The sequence below is a fragment of the Sus scrofa genome, chromosome 12 (genome assembly GCF_000003025.6).
Source record: "Sus scrofa isolate TJ Tabasco breed Duroc chromosome 12, Sscrofa11.1, whole genome shotgun sequence".
NCBI classification, from domain to species: Eukaryota; Metazoa; Chordata; class Mammalia; order Artiodactyla; family Suidae; genus Sus; species Sus scrofa.
The window spans coordinates 7,743,032-7,763,506 of record NC_010454.4 but is presented as its reverse complement, the minus strand read 5'-3'; the positions used below and the strand labels follow the sequence as shown (position 1 = coordinate 7,763,506).

At 50.0% G+C, this 20,475-nt stretch overlaps 3 protein-coding genes across 8 annotated transcripts in view; 1 reads left to right on the top strand and 2 right to left on the bottom strand.

Annotated features, from left to right (window-relative positions):
* The window catches only part of SLC39A11 (solute carrier family 39 member 11), a 444,518-nt gene extending 440,743 nt beyond the window's left edge, over positions 1-3,775 (bottom strand). The window contains exon 1 of the mRNA XM_021066702.1: positions 3,430-3,775. The gene's annotated coding sequence lies outside the window, so the exon portion shown is untranslated. The remainder of the gene's footprint in view (positions 1-3,429) is intronic.
* On the top strand, positions 2,968-17,579 carry COG1 (component of oligomeric golgi complex 1). Of its 5 annotated transcripts, XM_013980797.2 has the most exons (15): positions 3,006-3,351; positions 6,188-6,432; positions 6,581-6,762; positions 6,868-7,038; positions 10,179-10,335; positions 11,115-11,325; positions 11,634-12,425; positions 12,988-13,134; positions 13,601-13,762; positions 14,909-15,036; positions 15,504-15,612; positions 16,046-16,155; positions 16,235-16,313; positions 16,783-16,820; positions 17,395-17,570. In XM_013980797.2, the coding sequence occupies exons 1-14, from the start codon at positions 3,037-3,039 to the stop codon at positions 16,798-16,800; spliced, it is 2,826 nt and encodes a 941-aa protein (XP_013836251.1). In that variant the 5' UTR covers positions 3,006-3,036; the 3' UTR covers positions 16,801-16,820; positions 17,395-17,570. The 5 variants fall into 5 exon arrangements, with proteins under 5 accessions (XP_003131293.1, XP_013836251.1, XP_013836250.1 ...); XM_003131245.4 differs by lacking the exon at positions 16,783-16,820 and having other exon boundaries at positions 2,968-3,351; positions 17,395-17,579; XM_013980796.2 differs by having other exon boundaries at positions 16,783-17,579.
* Positions 16,423-20,475, bottom strand: part of FAM104A (family with sequence similarity 104 member A) — a 19,349-nt gene continuing 15,296 nt past the window's right edge. For both annotated transcript variants that reach the window (XM_003131246.4, XM_021066708.1), the window contains one exon: positions 16,423-18,793. In XM_003131246.4, the coding sequence (XP_003131294.1) occupies positions 18,563-18,793 (231 nt within the window). In that variant the 3' untranslated portion in view covers positions 16,423-18,562. The remainder of the gene's footprint in view (positions 18,794-20,475) is intronic.

The following is a 20,475-nucleotide window of genomic DNA, read 5'->3' as shown; positions in this document are numbered from 1 at the left end:
AAGGAAATATACACAGAGTGGCTAGGTGGCGCTCGAAATTATAGCTGTTATAATTGGCAGAATGAACTAGGTTTGATTTCAGGAGCCTGGGGTGATCTAAACATAAACTCTTGAATATAAACCCTGGATGTTTAGAATTCCGAGTCCCCTTTGTGGCTCATCGGGTTAAGAACCCAACATAGTGTCCATGAGCAGGCAGGTTGGATCCCTGGCCTCACTCAGTGGGGTAAGGATCCGATGTGGCCGCAAGCTGTGGTGTAGGTCAAAGATGTGGCTTGGAGCCTGCGTTGCTGTGGCTATGGTGTAGGCTGGCAGCTGCAGCTCTGATTAGAACCCTAGCCTGGCCACTTCCATATGCCACAGGTGCAACCATAAAAAAGAAAAAAAAATTCTACCCCTAAAGATTTAAGGCGAAAGAAAGAAAATCTGACATCAAGTTGCCCCATCTCTTTCTCTCTCTCACACACACACACACATAAACAACCTTAAACCAAAACGATGTCAATAAAACTAGGAGATGCTTCTTACTTGTGTGCCTCCTTGAGAAAAAGACTTTGTCATCTTTGCCCCTCTGTTCCCAGCACAGTGCCTGGTCCAGCTGCTGAACCTGAGCTCTTTGCCCACATCCTGGTTTTGTTAGGGCAACAAAAGCAGAAGAAGGCAGAAGAGGAAGGCGGAGTGGGAAAGAAGGGGTGGAGAGTAAAGAGTCCAAGGTAGTTCCTCCAGCCCCCGGAGCTCTCCCGGTTCCCCAGGCAAGAAGACTGGGTTTCGCAGCAGCCTCTGCTAAGCGCCTGGATCTGCTGGCAGAAGAGCAACAGTGGCATCTTCAGGGCAGTGGGACAAACTTGGCTGTGGAAGCAGAGAGAAAGCCCTGCCTTCAGAACATGCTTGGAGGAGACATTAGCCGGTGAGCTTGCCTTTTCTCTACCTGAAATGACAGGTGTGGGCACAAGTGCGGGCCACCTTAAGAAAACCCTGAGGCCCCCCTACCCTAATGGATTATTAATATTCTTCTCTCTTGCTGATTGAGAGATGCCAGCCAAACTCCCACAGAGCTGGAAACTCAGGGAGTGTTGGTCAGTGAGGGCCTCTAGGGCAAGCAACCGACAGTGTCTTGATGTTCAAAAAAGTGACATTTATCAATAAGATATTGGACAGCTCAGAGAATCTCTGGAAAAGGTGGGGAACCAGGCTCAGGGAACAGACAGAAACAAAGGGACGCTAACCTTCAGAACTCAGTCAAAACATGCCTCAGGGCGATTCTGGTGAGGACCGCCTTGTGTTTGCCCAAAGCTGTCACCAGCACCACTGCCAGCACTGGCAGCTGAGCACTGCAGCTGGATTCAATGTCCCTGCTGTCTGTCGAGAGTGGATGTTTGCAGGTGGATGTGGCACCACCAGAATGATGCCTCCACTGCCCCTACTCCTTGTGTCCGACTGGCTGATCCAGCTTAGCAGTAAGGGGAACCGATCTTGCCATACAGCAATGACTTTCTCAAACATGGGAAAGACATTCTGCAGACGGATAAGTGTCCCTACAGAATGGGACTGCAGACTTGCCACCAAGGAGTGCTTTGAGTTTGTAGGAAGTTATGTGACAGAGCAGAAAAGGAATTCAAAATTCTAGGCCTAAGGGCTGATTTTGTCTCATACTAACTATGCGACTTGGGCAGGAATAAATAAGCTTCTCTAGGTTTTCGTCACACATAGAATAACTATTCCTACCTACTTTGCAGCCTGAAGCGTACATCAGATAATTTTGTGGACAGGCTTTGAAATTTACACACACGAGTAAATCTGTCTGTCTCTCTGGGTCCCAGGTTACCCAGCAGCAAAATTCAATCCGTAGACTGAAGGGCTAGTGGGAGGTAAACTAGAATATTAAAGATTGGAATTCTTTGATGTCTGGGACCTGCCTCAAAATAATGGAGGTGGTGGGAGGGAGAGGAAGTGGGTAAGGATGCAGGAGACTGACCATGAGGTAGTGAGTGTAAAACCCAGCTGATGGACCCATTATACCATTCGCTCTGCATTAGGGTGAAATCTTCAATAATACAATTTTTTTTTTTTTTAATGAGGCATCTTGGAAATACTTAGATGAAACAGGCCACACTCTCCAGGTTTCATTCTTACCAAGTCTGTGTTAGGCATCCTCCCCACCCCAAGATATTGTTTTCCTTAGTATTTTGGTCCTTTCCTCAGCTGCCCACTACCCTTCTACCCGGACCGGTGCTGATTAATGTAAGGTTACACAAGGGAAAACATCTTTGGTATAACACTGGTTGAAAGAAAAAACGGCACCCCCAAATAATTAACCAACAACCAAAGAACACCAGAAGCAAGGGAGCGAGCACACACAGCGCCGGTAAGGAGCAGCCTGTCCCTGTGCTCGGGCCTGGTCCAGAGCAACTGGGAAGTTATCTTCAACGAACAAAAATGAACTCACACTTCTCTTTTCCTGCCACTGCATTTGCTTGATGACCACAGAATATAATGAATAACAAGGATGCCGCACAAGGCAGTGAAGGGTTCAAGCTGCTGCCCCAGCTTTGATCCAGCACCTACTATCAGCTATGTGTGCCCACTTGGCTCCCAGCTGGCCAGGACACAGGGGCGGCCGAGGGATTCCAAGGGGAGAGGGACAGGCCGAGGGTGCAATCCCATCATCGTAAAGACCCCTGCCCGGGGACCGCGACGGACCAGTAAGGCACAGGAGCATCACGAGGAGGCGGTACACCGCGGACGCTGGATGATAATTAACTCCGAAGTGGAGATGCTCCACCTGCCCTGGGAGGGGCTTGAGATTCGCGAGGGGTTGGACCAGCAGACATACCGCCAGCCACAGTGATCTTACAACCACACAGTCTCTCTTTAAAAAAATGCCGCCCATCGCCAGGCCCGCCCCTCGGCCATCCGGATACGCCCCAAACAACTATGGCCGCAGCGGGGCGGAAGCACTTCCGCCCCCGACCAAGATGGCCGCAGGGGCGGGACGGCTGAGCGGAAGTGCCCCGTTGGGCGGCTGACCGGTCCGTCATGGCGGCCGCGGCCGCTTCCCCTGCTCTGAAGCGGCTGGATCTGCGCGACCCCGCGGCGCTTTTCGAGACCCATGGAGCGGAGGAGATCCGCGGGCTGGAGCGCCAGGTTCGGGCCGAGATTGAGCACAAGAAGGAGGAGCTGCGGCAGATGGTGGGGGAGCGGTACCGTGACCTGATTGAGGCGGCCGACACCATCGGCCAGATGCGCCGCTGCGCCGAGGGGCTGGTGGACGCCGTGAAGGCCACCGACCAGTACTGCGCCCGCCTCCGCCAGGCCGGCTCGGCCGCGCCCCGGCCGCCGCGGGACCCGCAGGTCAGCCCCGGGCCCCCGCCCCCAGCCCGGCCGCTCCTGCTCACGTGGGCCGGCCCGCGTCCCCCGGCGGGGCCTCACCTGCCGTAGGAAGAGCCTCCGCCGCTCTCTGCGCTCCCTCCTCGGGGGACGACGGCCGCTGTCCCTTCCTTGCGGCTGCCCGGTTCTCCAAAATCCCTCGGCCGTTTCTTCAGGCGCCTTCCCGGGCTTCCGGGCCTTGCGTTCCGCACCTCACTGGTGGGGTCACTGAGTTTTTCCTGCCAGCTTTGCATGGAAACGCCAGGGGTCTCTCGCTAGACAGTTCGACTCGTTCCTTATATCGCATTTCCCAACATTATAACTAGAACAGAGTTCTCCCCTAGGCTGACGCCTTCCCCCCAGGCCGTTCCTTCCTCCTCCCAGTCTCCCCCTCCCGCCCCCACCGCGCCCCCACCCCGATCCCGCTCCCGGGAATAACCTCCATAGCCCTTTCCACCTGTTGTTGGAAGATAGTACCCAACTATCAAGCTCTCTTTTTTTTTTTTTTTTTTTTTATGGCAAACTCTCATCTTTTCAAGAGAGGAACGTTTTCATTTTAAGAAACTAAGTTTATTTTAATTCGTGTTTTTCCTCCAAACACTAATGATTAGACCCACTGTCCAAGGACGCTAATCCTAATAATGCCTTTTGTGTTGCTGAAGAATGTTGACTTAGGGGTGGCAAAGGGAAAGGGCGCAGAGGGTGAGAAAGGTAAGGAAGGAATTTGTTCTGAAGCCATACAGCCATGTGGAAGGAAAAAAATTGCAGAGTGCAACTTAGCTCCAGTTTGGAACTTTTTAATACAGCCTGGGTTTTAGAAGAATCCAGATCATTAAGCCGGGCTAACGCGATAGAACCAGAGGAAACTAGAAATTCTTTGCTAATTTTTGAAATGAGAGATTTTATCCCTCCCTAGACTGTGCATTTAGTGCATTAGGTTCCCAGCCTTTGCTATAACTCAGGCATGCTTAAGGGTTTTATTAAAAAATTAATTTGTACTATGCTTATCTTGAAAAACATTTATTTTTATTGCTGTTCAATCTGACTTATTCTCAGTCACAAAAATTTGGGTGCCTTCTGTGTTCAAGGCACAGAGAATCAGAAGTCCCCTATCCCTGCTATACAGGATCTTACAATCTAGTTGAGGAGTTAAATCCTCGGAAAGTTGATTTTAAAAAAGGTAAATAATTTATAGAGTAGCAGAAGAAAGCATTTTAGGATAGGGAGTTCCCTGGTGGCTTAGTGGGTTAAGGATCTTGTGTTGTCCCATGGCTGGAGACCTTCCACAAGCTGTGAGTGCGGCAAAAAAAAAAATTTTGTGTGTGATAATGGGTGTTGATTCCCAGAATAACTGTGTACATTTATGGTAAAAATTCCGAAGGCAGTCACTTCAGGCTTGGGTCCTCCCCAGTAAGGAGAGGCCTTCTAGATGAGATTTGGAATATGGGTCTAGGGTGTGTAAAGACGATCAAAATCAGGTATGAATTTCATTAAAGCAGAGTTTCTCAACCTTGGTGTTACCGGTTTGAGCGATTATTCCTTGTTGTAGAGGCCTATCCTATGTGTAGTGGGCTGTTTAGAAGCATCCCAGGCTCCTAACAACTAGCTGCCAAGAGCACTCCTGTCACCCACTGTGGTAATCAAAAATGTCCCCAGATATTGCTGCACGGTCCCTGGGAGATGAACCCCCCCCCACACACACACACATGAGAATCAGAGGATTCAAGGGTTCCTGGAAGAAAGTAGTGGAAGGAAACCCTTGGTCCCCAGGCCGAGGTCCTCAGCAACAGGGAGCCCTTGAGAACTGAGCAAAGCCGTGATCTCAGTGGCCTTCGAAGAAGGTTAATTTGACAGCGAAGGAAAAGGATAGATCCGAGGGGATAGAGAGTGAACAGAGCACAAGTGAAGTGTTTGGGGAGTAACCTCGGTGTGGGATTGGAGTTCTCTTGCGGCACAGTGGGTTAAGGATCCGACATTGTCACTGCAGTGGGCCACTGCTGTGGTGCAGGTTTGATCCCTTGCCTAGGAACTTTTTCATGCTGCGGGCGCAGCCAAAAAAAAATCTAAGTGTGAGAGGATGACTTGCGTTAGAATCCTGCCAGTGGTAGCAGAACCCCAGGTCGTGGAGACATCAACAGACCCATCCGGAGAACACGAGTTTCTTGGGAATTGGGGGCCCAGGGGTGGCATATGCTAACATATCTAAGGAGATGAATTTGGTTTTAAATATGCTGGTGGTAGAATGGCAGTGAAACTTCCCAGGGGAAGTGGCTGACAGCAGCAGAGAAGGCTCGATTGGGGTTCAGGGGAGCAGTATGGGCTACAGATAAGGACATGGTCGTGTCCACCTGGAGGTGACAGTTGAGGGAAGAGACCTGTGAGGTGAGAGGACAGACTGAGATGAGTGGAGGCGTGAGGCCTGAACCACAAGATTTGGTGGAAGGTTGATGAATAGAAGCAGCCGGCAAAGAAGCCCACGATGCACCGAAAGCAGCGGGAGGAAAGGTAGGAAGACTGAACATCAGACGAGGGAAGGAGAAGGCTTGCCCGCGGGATGGCACATGGGCTCTGGGCTATTGAAGCATCCTGAGGGTCCCTGACACCCAGACTGTGAGATGACCAGATTAGGTTTGCCCTCCAGGATGGAGCAAAGCTGCCGCTGGTAGGAAAAGCTTGACTCCAGTAATTCTGCTACGGCCACGTCAATGCCTTGCTGAGCAGCACCGAATCTGGCTTCATGGAAGCTTCGTCCCTCCTTCTACCTTAGCCAGCCCAACACGGCCCCTGCTTTGGTTTGTTCTGATTCGTGTTTGTTCTGCAGCCACAGCTGCCATCCCAGGAGAAGTTCTACAGCATGGCTGCCCAGATCAAGCTACTCCTAGAAATTCCTGAGAAGATCTGGAGCTCGATGGAGGCCTCTCAGTATCTCCACGCCACACAGCTCTACCTGCTCTGCTGCCACCTCCACACCCTGCTCCAGCTGGATGCTTCTAGCTCCCGATACAGCCCTGTCCTGTCCCGATTCCCTATACTCGTCCGGCAGGTGGCAGCAGCCAGCCACTTCCGGTAAGTGGCTCTGGCAAAAAGACCTTCTCTGGCCATGGCCACACGTCAGCCCTACGATTTTATGGAGTAGGTCTTCTTTCGTGACATTCTGGGGCTCTTCCCCCGAGATGTACAAAGCTCCCTGCTGACCTTGGTCATCATCTTGTAGGTCAACCATTCTGCATGAGAGCAGGATGCTCCTGAAGTGCCAGGCCGTGTCCGACCAAGCCGTGGCCGAGGCCCTGTGCGCTATAATGCTCTTAGAAGAGAGTTCTCCTCGCCAAGCCCTAACAGACTTCCTGTTGGCCAGAAAGGCAGCTATTCAGAAACTTCTCAACCAGCCACACCATGGTGGGTGTGGCTTCTCTCCAAAATGTGGTCCTCGAGCATGGGAATGGAGCAGGGATGTGCTGCGGGAACCCACAGTTGTTAACAGAGGGTGGTTTCTTCTCGCAGGTGCTGGTGTCAAGGCTCAGATTTGCTCTCTCGTGGAGCTGCTGGCCACAACCTTGAACCAAGCCCATGCTCTTTTCTACACTTTACCGGAAGGTCTGCTGCCAGAGCCGTCCCTGCCGTGTGGCCTGCTCTTCTCAACTCTGGACACCATCACAGGCCAGCATCCCCCTGGTGAGCTCTTAGCCAGCCTCTCTTATTTTCTGGTTCATTCAGCAGATTGTTACTGGCAGGTGCCATCTGCCGGCTACTGTGCTCGGCTCTGGGGAGACAGCAGTGAATTGGGCAGATGTGGACCCTCCTTCGTGGAGGTCGCGGGCTAGTGGTAGAGGCAGATGTTGAACTCACGATCCACGAATACCTGCTCAGTACCCCTATTGGTCGCTGCCATGACGTCAGAGGATAGGCTGACCTGGTAGCCTGGAATGGAGGGACCTCACCAAGGTCAGCGACTTTCTTGGGGACATGATATTTGAAATGAAACCTGAGGGTGAGTAAGAGTCAGGTAAAGAAGGCAAAGAAGAGAGTTCTAGGCACAAGGGAGAGGAGGTGCAAAGGTCCTGAGGTGAGGAGACTGTTAGTGTGTGAGGAACTGAAAGAAAGCAGAGGCGGCTGAGGGGTAGTGGGGGGAGAAGAGACGGGGCTGGGCTATGAGTTGTGACCAGGTAATGCAGAGCCATGTGAGCAGAACAGTGGCTAGCCTTCTGGGACCTTCCAGGCTTAGTGATCCTTCGTTCTGTGTTCCCATGTCTCCTATACTTTTCATTTGGGACCATTTGTCCCAATTGGAATTAAATGCATTTGGCTTTTATGTGGCAGCGGTTCCCCGTGTTGCTCAAGTGGATGCCGAGAGCTCATGTCAGAGGCTGTCACCATGAACCAGATGACAGACATCGGGGGCAGTAGAGAGAGAGCTGAAGGGACAACTTGGACAGGTGTCCAGGAGACAGTTTGGTAAAGGATTGGCTGTGAAGGATATAGAAGGAAGGTGTCCAGGTTTACTAGAAAAGGAATTTTCGTTTTGTTTTGTTTTGTTTTTTGCATTTTAGGGCTGCATCTACGGCATATGGAAGTTCCCAGGCTAGGGGTCGAACTGGAGCTGCATCTGTGACCTACAGCACAGCTCACAGCAACGCCAGATCCTTAACTCACTGAGCAAGGCCAGGGATCAAACCCGCATCCTCAGTGATACCAGGAGGGCTTGTTACCCCTGAGCCACAATGGGAACTCCCAGAAAAGGAGTTTTGTGGGGTTTTTTAGTGAAGTGTAGTTGATTTACAATGTTGCATTAGTTTCTGGTGATTCAGTTATACATGTATGTTTTCTTTTTTAAATCTTTTCCTTTTTTTTTTTTTTTTTTTTTTTGGCCGAGCCCACAGCCTATGGAAGTTCCCCAGGCCAGGGATCGAACCCACACCGTAGCAGCAACCCAAGCCACTGCAGTGACAAAGCCAGATCCCTAACCTGCTGCACCACAAGAAAACTCCGATTCTTTTTCATATTCTTTTCCATTATAGTTTATTACAAGATATTGAATATGGTTCCTTGTGCTATACAGTAGGTCCTTGTTGGTTATCGATTTTATATGTAGTAGTTTGTATCTGCTAATCCCAAACTCTTAATTTATCCCTCCCCCCTCATCCCCTTTGGTAACCATAAGTTTGTTTTCTGTGTCTGCAAGTCTGCTTCTCTTTTGTAAGTTCATCTGTGTCATTTTTTTAGATTTCACTGTAAGTGATAAATTGTCTTTCTCTGACTTAACTTCATTTAGTACGATAATCTCTAAGTCCATCCAAGTTGCTGCAAATGGCATTATTTCAGTCTTCTTTATAGCTGAGTAAAATTCCATTGTACGTATGCATCCCACATCTTCTTTATCCAGTCCTCTGTCGCTGGACATTAAGGTTGCTTCTATGTCTTGGCTGTTGTGAAGAGCCCTGCAGTGAACACTTGGGTGCACGTATCTTTGCAAATTACAGTTTTCTCTAGATGGATGCCCAGGAGTGAGATTGCTGGGTCTTATGGAAACTCTATTTTGAGTGTTTTAAGGAACCTCCATAGTGTTCTGCACAGTGGCTGCACCAATTTACATTCTCACCAGCGGTGTAGGCGGGTTTGAAAGGGCTGATGATGAGTTTACTTTCGAAAATGTTGTGTTGGAAGCAGCTGAGACCCTGGAGTGGGAAGGTGGGGTGGACGGGCGACTTGCGGGTCCAGAGCAGAGCAGAGTGGCCTGGCTGGAGGCGCCCCTGCATGCCGCTTCTGCTCAGGGCTGTTGTTTGAAGCCTTGGGGGTGGGTGGAGCGATCGGAGGAGGGGAGGATGGAGGAGAGTGGGCTGTGCCTCAGGAAACTCCAGAACTCCAAGGTCAGGCGGAGGAGACGGGAAGCACGTGGGATGCGGGGGGGACAGCCCAATGGTCACCTTCAGGCAGAGAGGTGGAGTAAACGGTCTCATCTCTGGCTCCGTCTTTGCTTTTACTTTATCTGGCCTCTTTCTCGCTTCCTTGTGCCCGGGTTCCCTTGCAGGCGCTTCCATGTAGTGCCTTTTCCCTCCCATGAAAAGTGAGCTCATTTGCCGTGGCCTTGGAAACAAGCACAAGGATCCCCAAGTCTCGAACTCGGGCAGGTGCTCGCACCCAGGACAGAGCGCATGGGCCCGTCAACAGTGAACGGAGTCGCGCGGCGGCAGCCTGCGCCCTCCTGGAGAGGTGGCCTCTGAAGAGCTGCAGGCTCCCCTTCAGGATGAGTGCCGTGGCTTCTTTGCTTAGATCTTCGAGGGAGGCAGGAGGGGTGAGGAGTGGGAAACCGCCACCTTTTGTTTTCTGGCACCTTCCTTCTGCTGTGAGAGTGCCAGGGATCACCCAGCCCTCCTCATTCCTTTGCCTGCTCCTCAAGCTGGAGGAGGACAGAGTTGGAGGGACGCTGCCACGCTGCTGGATGGGGTTCTTTTGTTCTGTGGTTCTTTTGTGTGTGTGTCTTTTTATAGCTGCACCTGCGGCATATGGAAGTTCCCAGACTGGGGGTCAGATTGGAGCCGCAGCTGCCAGCCTCCACCACAGCCACAGCAATGCCAGATCCTTAACCCACTAAGAGAGGCCAGGGATCGAACCCACATCCTCATGGATACTAGCCGGGTTTGTTACCACTGAGCCACAACGGGAACTCCAATTCTGTGGTTCGCTGTCCCCATATTTCAGGGGTCCGGTCTGGCTGCCCAGAGGAAGACTAGATGGTTTTTGGAAATTTCGTCTAGGTCCTTTTCTCATTTGTGTTCAGAGGGTGGTCCCGATTACTTCTCCCTTGGCCTCCGTAGGGAAGGGCCTTGGTGTTCTGCAGCAGGAGATGAAGCTGTGCAGCTGGTTCAAGCACCTGCCCGCATCCGTCGTCGAGTTCCAGCCGGCTCTCCGGACGCTGGCGCACCCCATCAGCCAGGAGTTCCTGAAGGACACGCTGCAGAAGTGGATCCACATGCAAGTAGCCAGGGCCTCCCCTCGGCGGGCAGGGGCACCCCGCAGCCTCGCGGGTGGCCACACGAGGCCCAGTGCAGAGGGGCGAGAAGGCTGATATTCCGAATGGTGCTGTGCCTGGGGCCCCGTGGGTCAGGTCGGCCCCTCGCTCGGCCACCTTTCGCTACGCTCGTGGTGGTTGGGCTGCTCTGGAGCAACCAAGAAGGAGTTTATCTTTCAACATATTACGTAGAGAATTGTAAGCCCTCTTTATGTCAGAGTCCTGCCACTCCTGTGCTTTTATTTAGTTCAGGGGGGTTGTGCTTTGGCGGTTCTTTTTTTTTTTTTCCCAAGGTGTAGTTAATTTACAACATTTTGTTCGTTTCAAGTGTACAGCAGAGTAATTCAGTTATACCTTTTATTTTCAGATTCTTTTCCATGACGGGTTATTACATAATATTGAGTAGAGTTCCCTGTGCTCTCCAGAGAGTCCTTGTTTCGCTATTTGTGTGCAGCAGTGTATCTGTTAATCCCAAACTCCTTGAGCTCATTCTCTGGGGTTCTAGGCGTCCTTCCAGAGAGATACTTCAGGGGAGCAAGGGCAGGCCTGGTGAAGGGGCATAGGCGCCACCTTCCAGCCAGCCAGCCAGCCAGAAATGCTATGTATATATGTGTATTTATAAACACTCTAATATATATATCAGGACCTAGATAAGAGGTTTTCAAGTGGAGTCCAGCTGTTTTTCTTAATAAAGGTTGAAAACCACGAAACACAAAGTCCAGGAAAACTGATTTCGTTGCAGGTGTAATGAAGACATTAAAAATGGGATCGGCAGCCTGCTCGTGTACGTGACGAGCATGAAAGGTCTCGCGGGCATCCGGGATGCCATGTGGGAATTGCTTGCCAACGAGTCCATCCATCACAGCTGGGATGTGATCTGCCGGCGGCTCCTGGACAAGCCGCTCTTATTCTGGGAGGATTTGATGCAACAGCTGTTCCTTGACCGGCTGCAGGTGAGGTGGGAAACCGCTCGCTCCAGCTGCTTTGGGGCCGGTCCTGGTGTGATCTTTCAGCTGTCTGGGGAGAGTCCCATCACTTTGTATGTCCTATATCCTTTCCCTGCTCTGCTGACTTACTCTCGTGGTGACTCCTCTGGATGATGTACCATGAAAATGATCAGACTCCAGGGCTGAAAAAGGCCAGGCTTCTGTTGGGTGGTTGGCTCAGAAAGTGCTAGGGTGGTGGATTGTCACTTGCTGCTCTGGTTTTGAGATTTCCTGGAAGGAACAGGGCTTTGAACTCTTCTCTCCTTCTCTTTTAGACTCTGACAAAAGAAGGCTTTGATTCCATCTCCAGTAGTTCCAAAGAGCTCCTCATTGCAGCTTTGCAGGAGCTGGAAAGCAGCACCAGCAGTTCTACTTCAAATAAGCACATCCACTTTGAGCATAACATGTCTCTCTTCCTCTGGTCCGAGAGTCCCAGCGACCTGCCTTCCGACGCCGCCTGGGTCAGCGTGTCAAACCGGGCTCAGTTTCCCAGCAGCGGGCTCGCCATGAAAGCACAAGCTGTTAGCCCTTGTGTCCAGAACTTCTGTTCTGCCCTAGATTCTAAACTGCAGGTGCAGTTAGAGGACCTCCTGGCTTACCTCCCCTCCGGTGATCCAGCGCTGCCCAAGGACGTCTCCCCCGCGCAAGCCAAGAACTGCGCCTTCGACAGATACGCAGATGCGGGGACTGTGCAGGACATGCTGCGGACACACTCCACGGCCTGCATCAAGCGCGTCCTGAACTGCATCCAGGCAGAGCTGCAGAGCGTCGAGCAGGCTCTCCAGGGGCAGCAGGATGTCCTCGGCGGGGTCAAGCTGCATGCAGTCCTTTTCATGGCCAGACTTTGCCAGTCGCTGGGAGAACTGTGTCCCCACCTGAAGCAGTGCATCTTGGGAAAATCAGGGACCACCGAGAAATCAACAAGGGATTCTAGGGCTCTAAAAAAGCAGGGGAAGGGGAAAGCTCAAGAAATGATTCCCATGCAGGCCAAGTGGCAGGAAGTTAAGGAGCTCCTCCTGCAGCAGAGCGTGATGGGCTACCGGGTCTGGAGCTCAGTGGTTGTGAAAGTGAGTGACCTGCAGATGTACTTCTCCGCCCGCCAGGCAGTCCTTATTCTGTCTCCTTTTTATCATAGTCCAGGCTGGCCAAGCTCAGTAAGGTCTTTTAACAGGAAGGGAATAACAGGTCTTACTTCATGCAGTTACTTTCACTTATCTCTGCCAGATAGCGCAAGTGTAAAAACTTCCCCATTCCTTTTAGCCTAGATTTTATGAGCAGAAACCTTGGGATTTTTTTTTTTTTTCCCTGCTATCTGATGAGACTGAAAGACTTTCTCCCTAGACAAGGGTCTCTGTTTTCTGCTCTTCAACCTACATATCACAATCCCTGTAGTCTCAACTGGTGTCTTAAGAGGTGCCCTGTGACACTGTAGGGTAGTTAGCAACAAAATTCCCATTGCTATTATCAGCAGAAGCCACAAGAAAAGTGAGAAAGTGAGCTTTGCTGCTTGCCATCCTACGCAGGACCTAAGTGGTGGAAGCTGCCACCAAAATTACTCAAGTAGTTTGAAACAAACAGAGCTCCATAGGATCTGATTGACCTGGATGGGTATTTGCTTTTCATCACCAGGTTTTGGCTCATGGATTCACCCAGTCATTACTGTTAGATGATGCTGGCTCAGTCCTGGCCACAGCCACCAGTTGGGATGAACTAGAAATTCAGGAAGAAGCAGAGTCTGGCAGCAGCGTCACGTCCAAGATCCGACTCCCTGTCCAGGTAAGCAGGTGCCTCTGTTAGGAGGCTGTGCCCCGAAAGGGGGAAAGCTGCCCTGTGGATAGGAATGAGACTTCAGAGATAATTATTCAACAGACAGCTTCTGAGGAAGAGCTGGAAGTACTATGTTGACTCTTCTGGGGGCAAAGTGAGCGTAGAGTCAAGTAAATAAGACTGTTGGAGGAGTCAGTTGATGCTTCTTTCCTGCTGTAGCACAGGTTCTTTGCTAATTAGAGAACCACTTACCCTGATGTGAAAACAACAGTGGAAAACAGTGGCAGGTCAGTCCCAGGCCACCAAGGAAGTGACAGCAGACATCACTTGTATCTGTTAACCGGTCTGCTCTGAGGGGCCCCCGGGGGAGGTCAGGGTCCTGGCTTATGAGCCTAGTTGGGATAAATGGGTCCACTTTTACCGCGTCTCATTAATTCGTGCAAGCTGGCAACTTGACACTCTTTTGTTCTTTTAGCCGTCCTGGTATGTACAGTCCTTCCTGTTTAGCTTATGCCAGGAAGTTAATCGGGTTGGAGGCCATGCCTTGCCAAAGGTGACGCTGCAGGAGATGCTGAAAAGCTGTATGGTTCGAGTAGTGGCCGCCTATGAGAAACTTGCAGAAGAAAAGCAGTTGAAGGTAGGTGTGTGAGTTTATTTCCCCCTAAAAACAATGAAAAACCTTAGCTTTTTCTTGGATTTGGGCAGTTCGCATCCAGGATTCCAGGTGTTAAGGACCGCTCGCCCCAGGCTATTCTCATGGGTAGTGGTTTCCAGCTCCACTGATTCCTATGGATCAAGCAGCTCTTCCCTGAAAAGTCCATTTGGTACAGGCGGCGAGGACGAACTTCCGAGTAAAAGACCTGGTTTCCAACCCAGCTCTGCCGTGTGGTCACTGCCGGCTTTGGGCAAATCATTAACCTGTTTCCTCTTAATCAAGCCTGGTCACAGGATGGGGTGCTCGGGTGGGTGGAGTGTGAGGAAGTGGAACCAGTGGCAAAGCACAGCACACCCTGTCAGGGGGCTCCTGACCCCCAGCCCCCAACCCCCTCAGGAGCTGGGAAGCCTCCGTCTTATGTAGAGGTATGGTGTAAACTCATTTCATTAGCAACAGTTTTTCTTTCTTTTTTTTTTTTTTAAGTCTTTTTAGGGCCACACCCACAGCATATGGAGGTTTCCAGGCCAGGGGTCAAATCAGCACTATAGCTGCCAGCCCAAGCCCCAGTCACAGCAAGAGGGGACCGGAGCCTTGTCTGTGGCCTACACCACAGCTCACGGTAATGCCAGATCCTTAACCCACTGAGCAGGGCCAGGGATTGAACCCATGTCCTTATGGACACTAGTCGGGTCTGTTATTGCTGAGCCACAGCAGGAACTCCCTTTTGGTTTTTTTTTGCTTTTTAGGGCTGGACATGCGGCATATAGATGTTCCAGGCTAGGGGTCGAACCACAGCCACAGCAACTCGGGATCCAAGCCATGTCTGCAACCTACACTGCAGCTCAAGGGAATGCCGGATTCTTAATCCACTGAGTGAGGCCAGGGATCGAACCTGCGTCCTCATGGATACTAGTTGGGTTCTTAACCCACTGAGCCACAATGACAACTCCAAAGCTTTGAGTTTTGCTGAAGACCACATATCTAACATAATTTGTTTTTGTTATGAGATTAAGCGGGTCTTATGAGTACAAAAAGCTTCTGAAATAACCAGCTGTAACTCAACCAAAGCATGAAGCTGCTCATTCGTACACCTCTCTGAATGAGTGGGTATGGGAAACTCATTTGCAGAAAGAAGGTGCATTTCCAATGACCCAGAATCGGGCACTGCAGCTGCTTTATGATCTGCGTTATCTCAACATTGTGCTGACAGCCAAGGGTGAAGAGATGAAGAGTGGCCGCAGCAAACCAGACTCCAGGTACCCACCCCCCCAGGGCCCTCTCTTCCGCATCTGTGTAGCCCCTTCCTGGGAAGCCGCCAGAGCCACCCTTTTACTGCCCATGTGTCGTGTTTGTTTTAAACGGTAAGCACTCATATTACCAGCAAGATAAATAGCGGCCACCTGCTGGATAGAGTCCACGGCCAGGTGTGGGAGGTGAACGCACACCTCTCTCCCGAGTCAGCCTGCAAACTGCGGGGTTTAACTTGAGTCTCTGGTGCCCTCCCCCCAAAACGACATGGGGGAGGAATGGACTTGACCCAGCCATCCAATCGGGTTAAAACTCTTGAGGACTATTGAAGCACAAAGATCAGGACAGGTGGTCCCGAGTCAGCGATTAAGGAAAACAGATGCGGTTCCAGGACCTTGTCAAGCATTACAAGACCCTGAGATTGGTTTCGGGCCTCAAAAACTGTGGAGACTAACCAACCTAATCTTTCCTTCAGGGTTGAGAAGGTGGCGGACTACTTGGAAGCACTCATCGACCCGTTTGACCTGGACGTCTTCACGCCGCACCTGCACAGCAACCTGAATCGCCTGGTGCAGCGGACGTCTGTAAGTCCGGGAGCAACCGCTCAGTGTGAGGGAGGCGCCGCAGGCTCACAGTACAGCCGAGCCCGCCCCAGCCCGTAGCAGTCCAGGAAGCAGCGTGGAGGGGCTGAGACACAGGCAGCGAGTTTCGTTACAGGGGCTGAAGGAGGATCAGGTCAGACCTCACAGCCGAGGCAACCGTGATATGACCCCTTTAGTTGTGGGTAAGGATTGCTAAGGTTTCATCCAGGCCTCAGCAAGAGGAATAAAACCAGAGAGCTCCTGACTCTGAGACTCTGTTCCCGTGGGCAAGGGTAAGAGTAATTCTGCGGTAGTAACACACTCAAAAGAGCACTCCCCCAAAGGAAACAGTAGCGGCTCATTACCGACAGAGGTGACTTTCTTTTAACTGGAAAAGAAAGCACACAGTCTGTCAGCAGGCTCCATTTCTTATCAGGTGCTTTTTGGGTTAGTGACTGGGACAGAGAATCCCTTCACCTCCCGGAGCGGTACCTTCAACTCCCAGGAGCCCCACAACATCCTGCCACTGGCGTCGAGTCAGATCAGGTAATGGTTCTGAGAGGGTCTTGCTGGGCCCCACAGCTGCCTGTTTACGCCACTGAAATCCCTTCCTCTTGTCTTGGAGGTTTGGACTTCTTCCACTGAGCATGACAAGCACTCGAAAGGCCAAATCAGCCAGCAGAAGCCTCGAAACAAAAGCCCAGGTTAGTGCGGAGAACAGGGGTTCATCCCAATTGATCCTGCCCCCGTTGCCCACCAAACCACCCAGTCAGCTCCCCTTTAAATAACCGATAAAGAAGCAAGACGACAGGATGCACTAATGCTGTTTTAATGGCGGCGTAATATAGAAGAAGTACACGGCGTCACTAGCTCGAGCTCATGGAACTTGTAAACGATGCCCATTTACACTGTCGAGTAGCCTCGTAACAGAAACGTATCTCAGGCTGCCAAAGCTCTAGAAAATATGCAGGACAGGATGGAGGTTATTTCTTGTGTTTAACAGGGCAAAAGAGTTAACTGCTAACCCAGCACGATGATTGTACTTATTTGGAAAAAAAACTGTTTTCCTTCAGTGATGGTTTCGTCTTTCATGTCTTTTAGTTGGGTGGGAAATAAAAGGAAATTTGCTTTCTCGAATGTCACATGTTCTTGTTAACACCCGTCTTGTTTCAGTGGGCTGCCATCCATTAAGCCTGCGAGAGTCCTCCTGGGTATTTCCGAATTGTGTTCATGTGTGTTTGAGAGCTCAACAGCTGGTCTTCTTACAGCATTTAGTCATTGTTGGTTTGCTTTCTTGTTAGATAAAATACTAGCAATGTACCCTTTCCGTATTCCCTGCCATCAAACCCATTAAGATCCAAAATCCTCATCAAATGTCTGGTTCTAAAACTTGGGAGATGGTAATAAAAAAAAGGAGTTCCTACACAAACCACCCGCTCGAGAAGCATGGGCCCGTGCTGTTCGCTTGCCCACCAGTCTCCATGTCTGCCCGTAGAAACCGAGCTTTCAGCTCTCCCACGGCAGAGGAGCAGACCCGGGAAGGGAAGTAAAGTGCTTACCCTCTTCCCGTAGTCCACGTCCTCAAATTGCAGTTCCGTCACATAATAAAATCTCCTTCTGTCCCATGTCCTCCTCACATCTTGACAAAGAGCCAAGTCCCCTGACCAGAGCTCTGGGCGCTTCTCAGCTCTGCCTGTGTGCTGTGCGGACTGCGGGCGGCGTGGAGGGTGAGCAGGTGGGGGACCGCGTGGACTCTAAGGCACTTTCCTCTCCGTACAATGGCAGGTTGTCCCCCCGGCACTCCCCCGAGCAGATGACCCGAGGCATCCTGGCTCCTTGTTCAGACAGCTGGTCACTGAGGAAGAAGACTCATCTACGCCTTCGTTATTCAAGCTGGGGTGGCTCTCTAGCATGACCAAGTGACACGGGACAACCCATCTCTAAATAAATACTACACGTTATTTCTTCTAGAGGTGCCTCTGCTCCTTTGTTGCTAAGCCACACCAGTCTTTCCAGTTGCAGCAGTGGAATGTGGCCCCAGCCACTGCTGGGGGTTACTTTAAGCATGACGTGGATCCTTGGCCAGTAGCTTCACAGCACAGATAGCGTACACTGTCGGCCTTCGCCGGCGCCTTAATTCTCGACCCTACGAGGTGGAGTTAGCATTGAGATCACGGGAGCTGCTGCTGCAAAAGGCTGTAAGACGAAAAGTCCTTGTGTATTTCTTGACTGTCGGAACTAAACTGTTTTCTAAGTCTGAGATGTAGGCTCTGGAGGAATAACGGTAGCAAGTTATCTGGGAATCCAAGAGTCTGAAAGACCTTCTCTCTGGGAATACAAATATATAACGAAGAGAGAAGAGTTTCCCGGGAGGGAGCTTAGTCGCACAGTCTAACTGGGATCTGGTTCTTCTCCTGTCCCAGAGGACAGAGTACTTTCAACAGGACATCTTCATACTAAGAGGTAGTATGGCAATTAATTTCAGTGCAAGACTGAATCAAGCTTTCTCTATTTTGGAAAAAACTTAGGTTTTCTTTCCATGGAAACTAGATACTCTTCACTGGTTTATTGAATTTAAAAAAATTGAAGATCCCGCATTGTTAAAAGGCCTTTTTACATATAGTAGAATTTCTAATTGACAGATTTGGAAATCAGTCTGAATTGGACAAACTATGGATTCAACACACAGATGAGACTTCCTCCTACTGTTACCTTGACATGGATTTGATACCCACCCTCAAAAGAATCCTATAAAAAACTGCTTCGAAGCCCCTTTGAAATCGCAATAGTGCAGCAAAACCACAAGTAAACAACGGCCTGTTAACCTGTTATTTCAAATATAGACTGAAAAGCCAACAGGCATTTTTTGTGCAATTTTTAAAAACATCATAAGTTGAAATATCAAATCTGCACAGCACTGTCCCTTCACAGAAGGCAAGAAACCGCCGGCCCGTCATGTGGGCGGCCGGCCTCGGTGCTGCAGGCTGTGGAAGTGGGCCTCCTTCAGGGTCTGGTTGATGTGGAAGTACGGGCCTTGGCACAGCGCGGACGGCTCGGGCACGGGCTGCGGGGTGTGGGGGCTCGACCCGCTGGCCAGGTGGTTGAAGCTGCTTTCTGGCCCACTGGCCCGGTCCGGGCTGTTGATGCTGCTGCTGCTGCTCCCGCCGCTGTCGCTGCTGGAAGACTGGAAGGAGAAAAACGGCATCACGGTCAGGCTGTTTGGTTCTCAAGGGCTTTCACTGTGGTTTAACTTCACATCCCCTGTTTTTCCTATTCCGTTTGAGAAGGACCAGCATCAAAGCATACACTGGGCTTTAGAGTTTACAAAGCCTGTTCACCAAAGAGACTTCATTCTGTCCTCACACCTGCCCTGTGGGGTGGGTGGGAGGACGACCCCTGTTACACATCCAGGAAGAGGCAGGCTCCAGACTCTAGCACGGGCCTGCCACACGCAAACCCCTTCCGCTACATCTGAATTCCATTATGCAACTTCTCTACCTGGCTTGTATCATGCATCCCAATAATTTCCAATAATCATAGCCTCCAAGGGGAAGCATCAGTCCCTGGTACAAGGTATAACAAAGCTGTCCTCCTAACAAATAGGGTGGCTTCTGGGTACAAGTTAAAATGAAAAACTTGAGACAACTTTGTGGTTATCTCATGGGCATGAAACTAGTCTCTAAATGTGGAACACATATCCTGGAAGACTTCGTTAAACTGAGGTATACTTGCTGTATGGTGTTACATAAATCACAGGTGTACAATATAGTGAATCACAAGTTTTAAAGGTTATAATCCACTTAGAGTTATTATAAAATATCAGTTATATTCCCCATGTTGTAAACTATCTCAAGGTTTGTACTATCCTAAAAGACTTGAATATACTTCTTGTAAAGTTATATTAGCATTTTTTTAGCCTGATATGTGTATATACATATATGCATGTGGGTGTGTACACATGGGTGCCTAAATCTTATTATTTTAAAAAAATTTTTGGCTGCACCCATGGCATGTGGAAGTTCCCAGGTCAGGGATCAAGCCACAGCCACAGCAGCAACCCCAGCCACTGCAGTGCCAACATGGACTCCTTAACCCGCTGTGCCAAAAGAGAACTCCACTAAATTTTATTTTTAATGTCACTAACACGTCTTGGTGTTGTAGTCATCTTGAAAAAGCTACTCAGAAATTCCTTCCTGCCTGTTGTGGGATCTTAAAAGGGAAGGCAAAGAAAAGGGCGGATCCCTTTCACAATTACAGTGTGTTACCGTTTTAATATTCTATTTCTAGTAGATGACAACCCCAATAACTTGATTAGCAGTATGCTTCTCTGTTGACAACGCAAAACAATGCTGTGCTGGAAGAAATCAATGCTTGAGGAAGTCAGAATTCTAGTACTTAATGATCTGGTGTATAATTTTTTTTTTAATTTAGCCCTTTGATACATCTAAATTTATGTTCCCTTAGACAGAAACAGTGGTTTTGAAATGTCTGCTTACAACAACCACTTAAAATCCATACCTAAGAAAAAAATCCCGCGTGGCTGTGGCTGTGGCGTAGACTGGCGGCTACAGCTCCGATTCGACCCCTAGCCTGGGAACCTCCATGTGCAGTGGGTGCGGCCCTAGAAAAGACAGAAAAAGAAAAAAGACTGGAAAGAAACAGATCATAGTAGTTAAGTTAGAATGGAGGAATTATAGTTGGTGATTTTTTTCAACCCTTTACTACAACTTTTTTGTAATGTGGTTCTTATGCATTTTCATTATAAAAATATATAAATAAAATCATTTCCAGATAGATATTTTAAGGTGATCACAAGTTACGTCTAACCACACACACACACACGTGTGTGTGTAGTCTTATATGAGA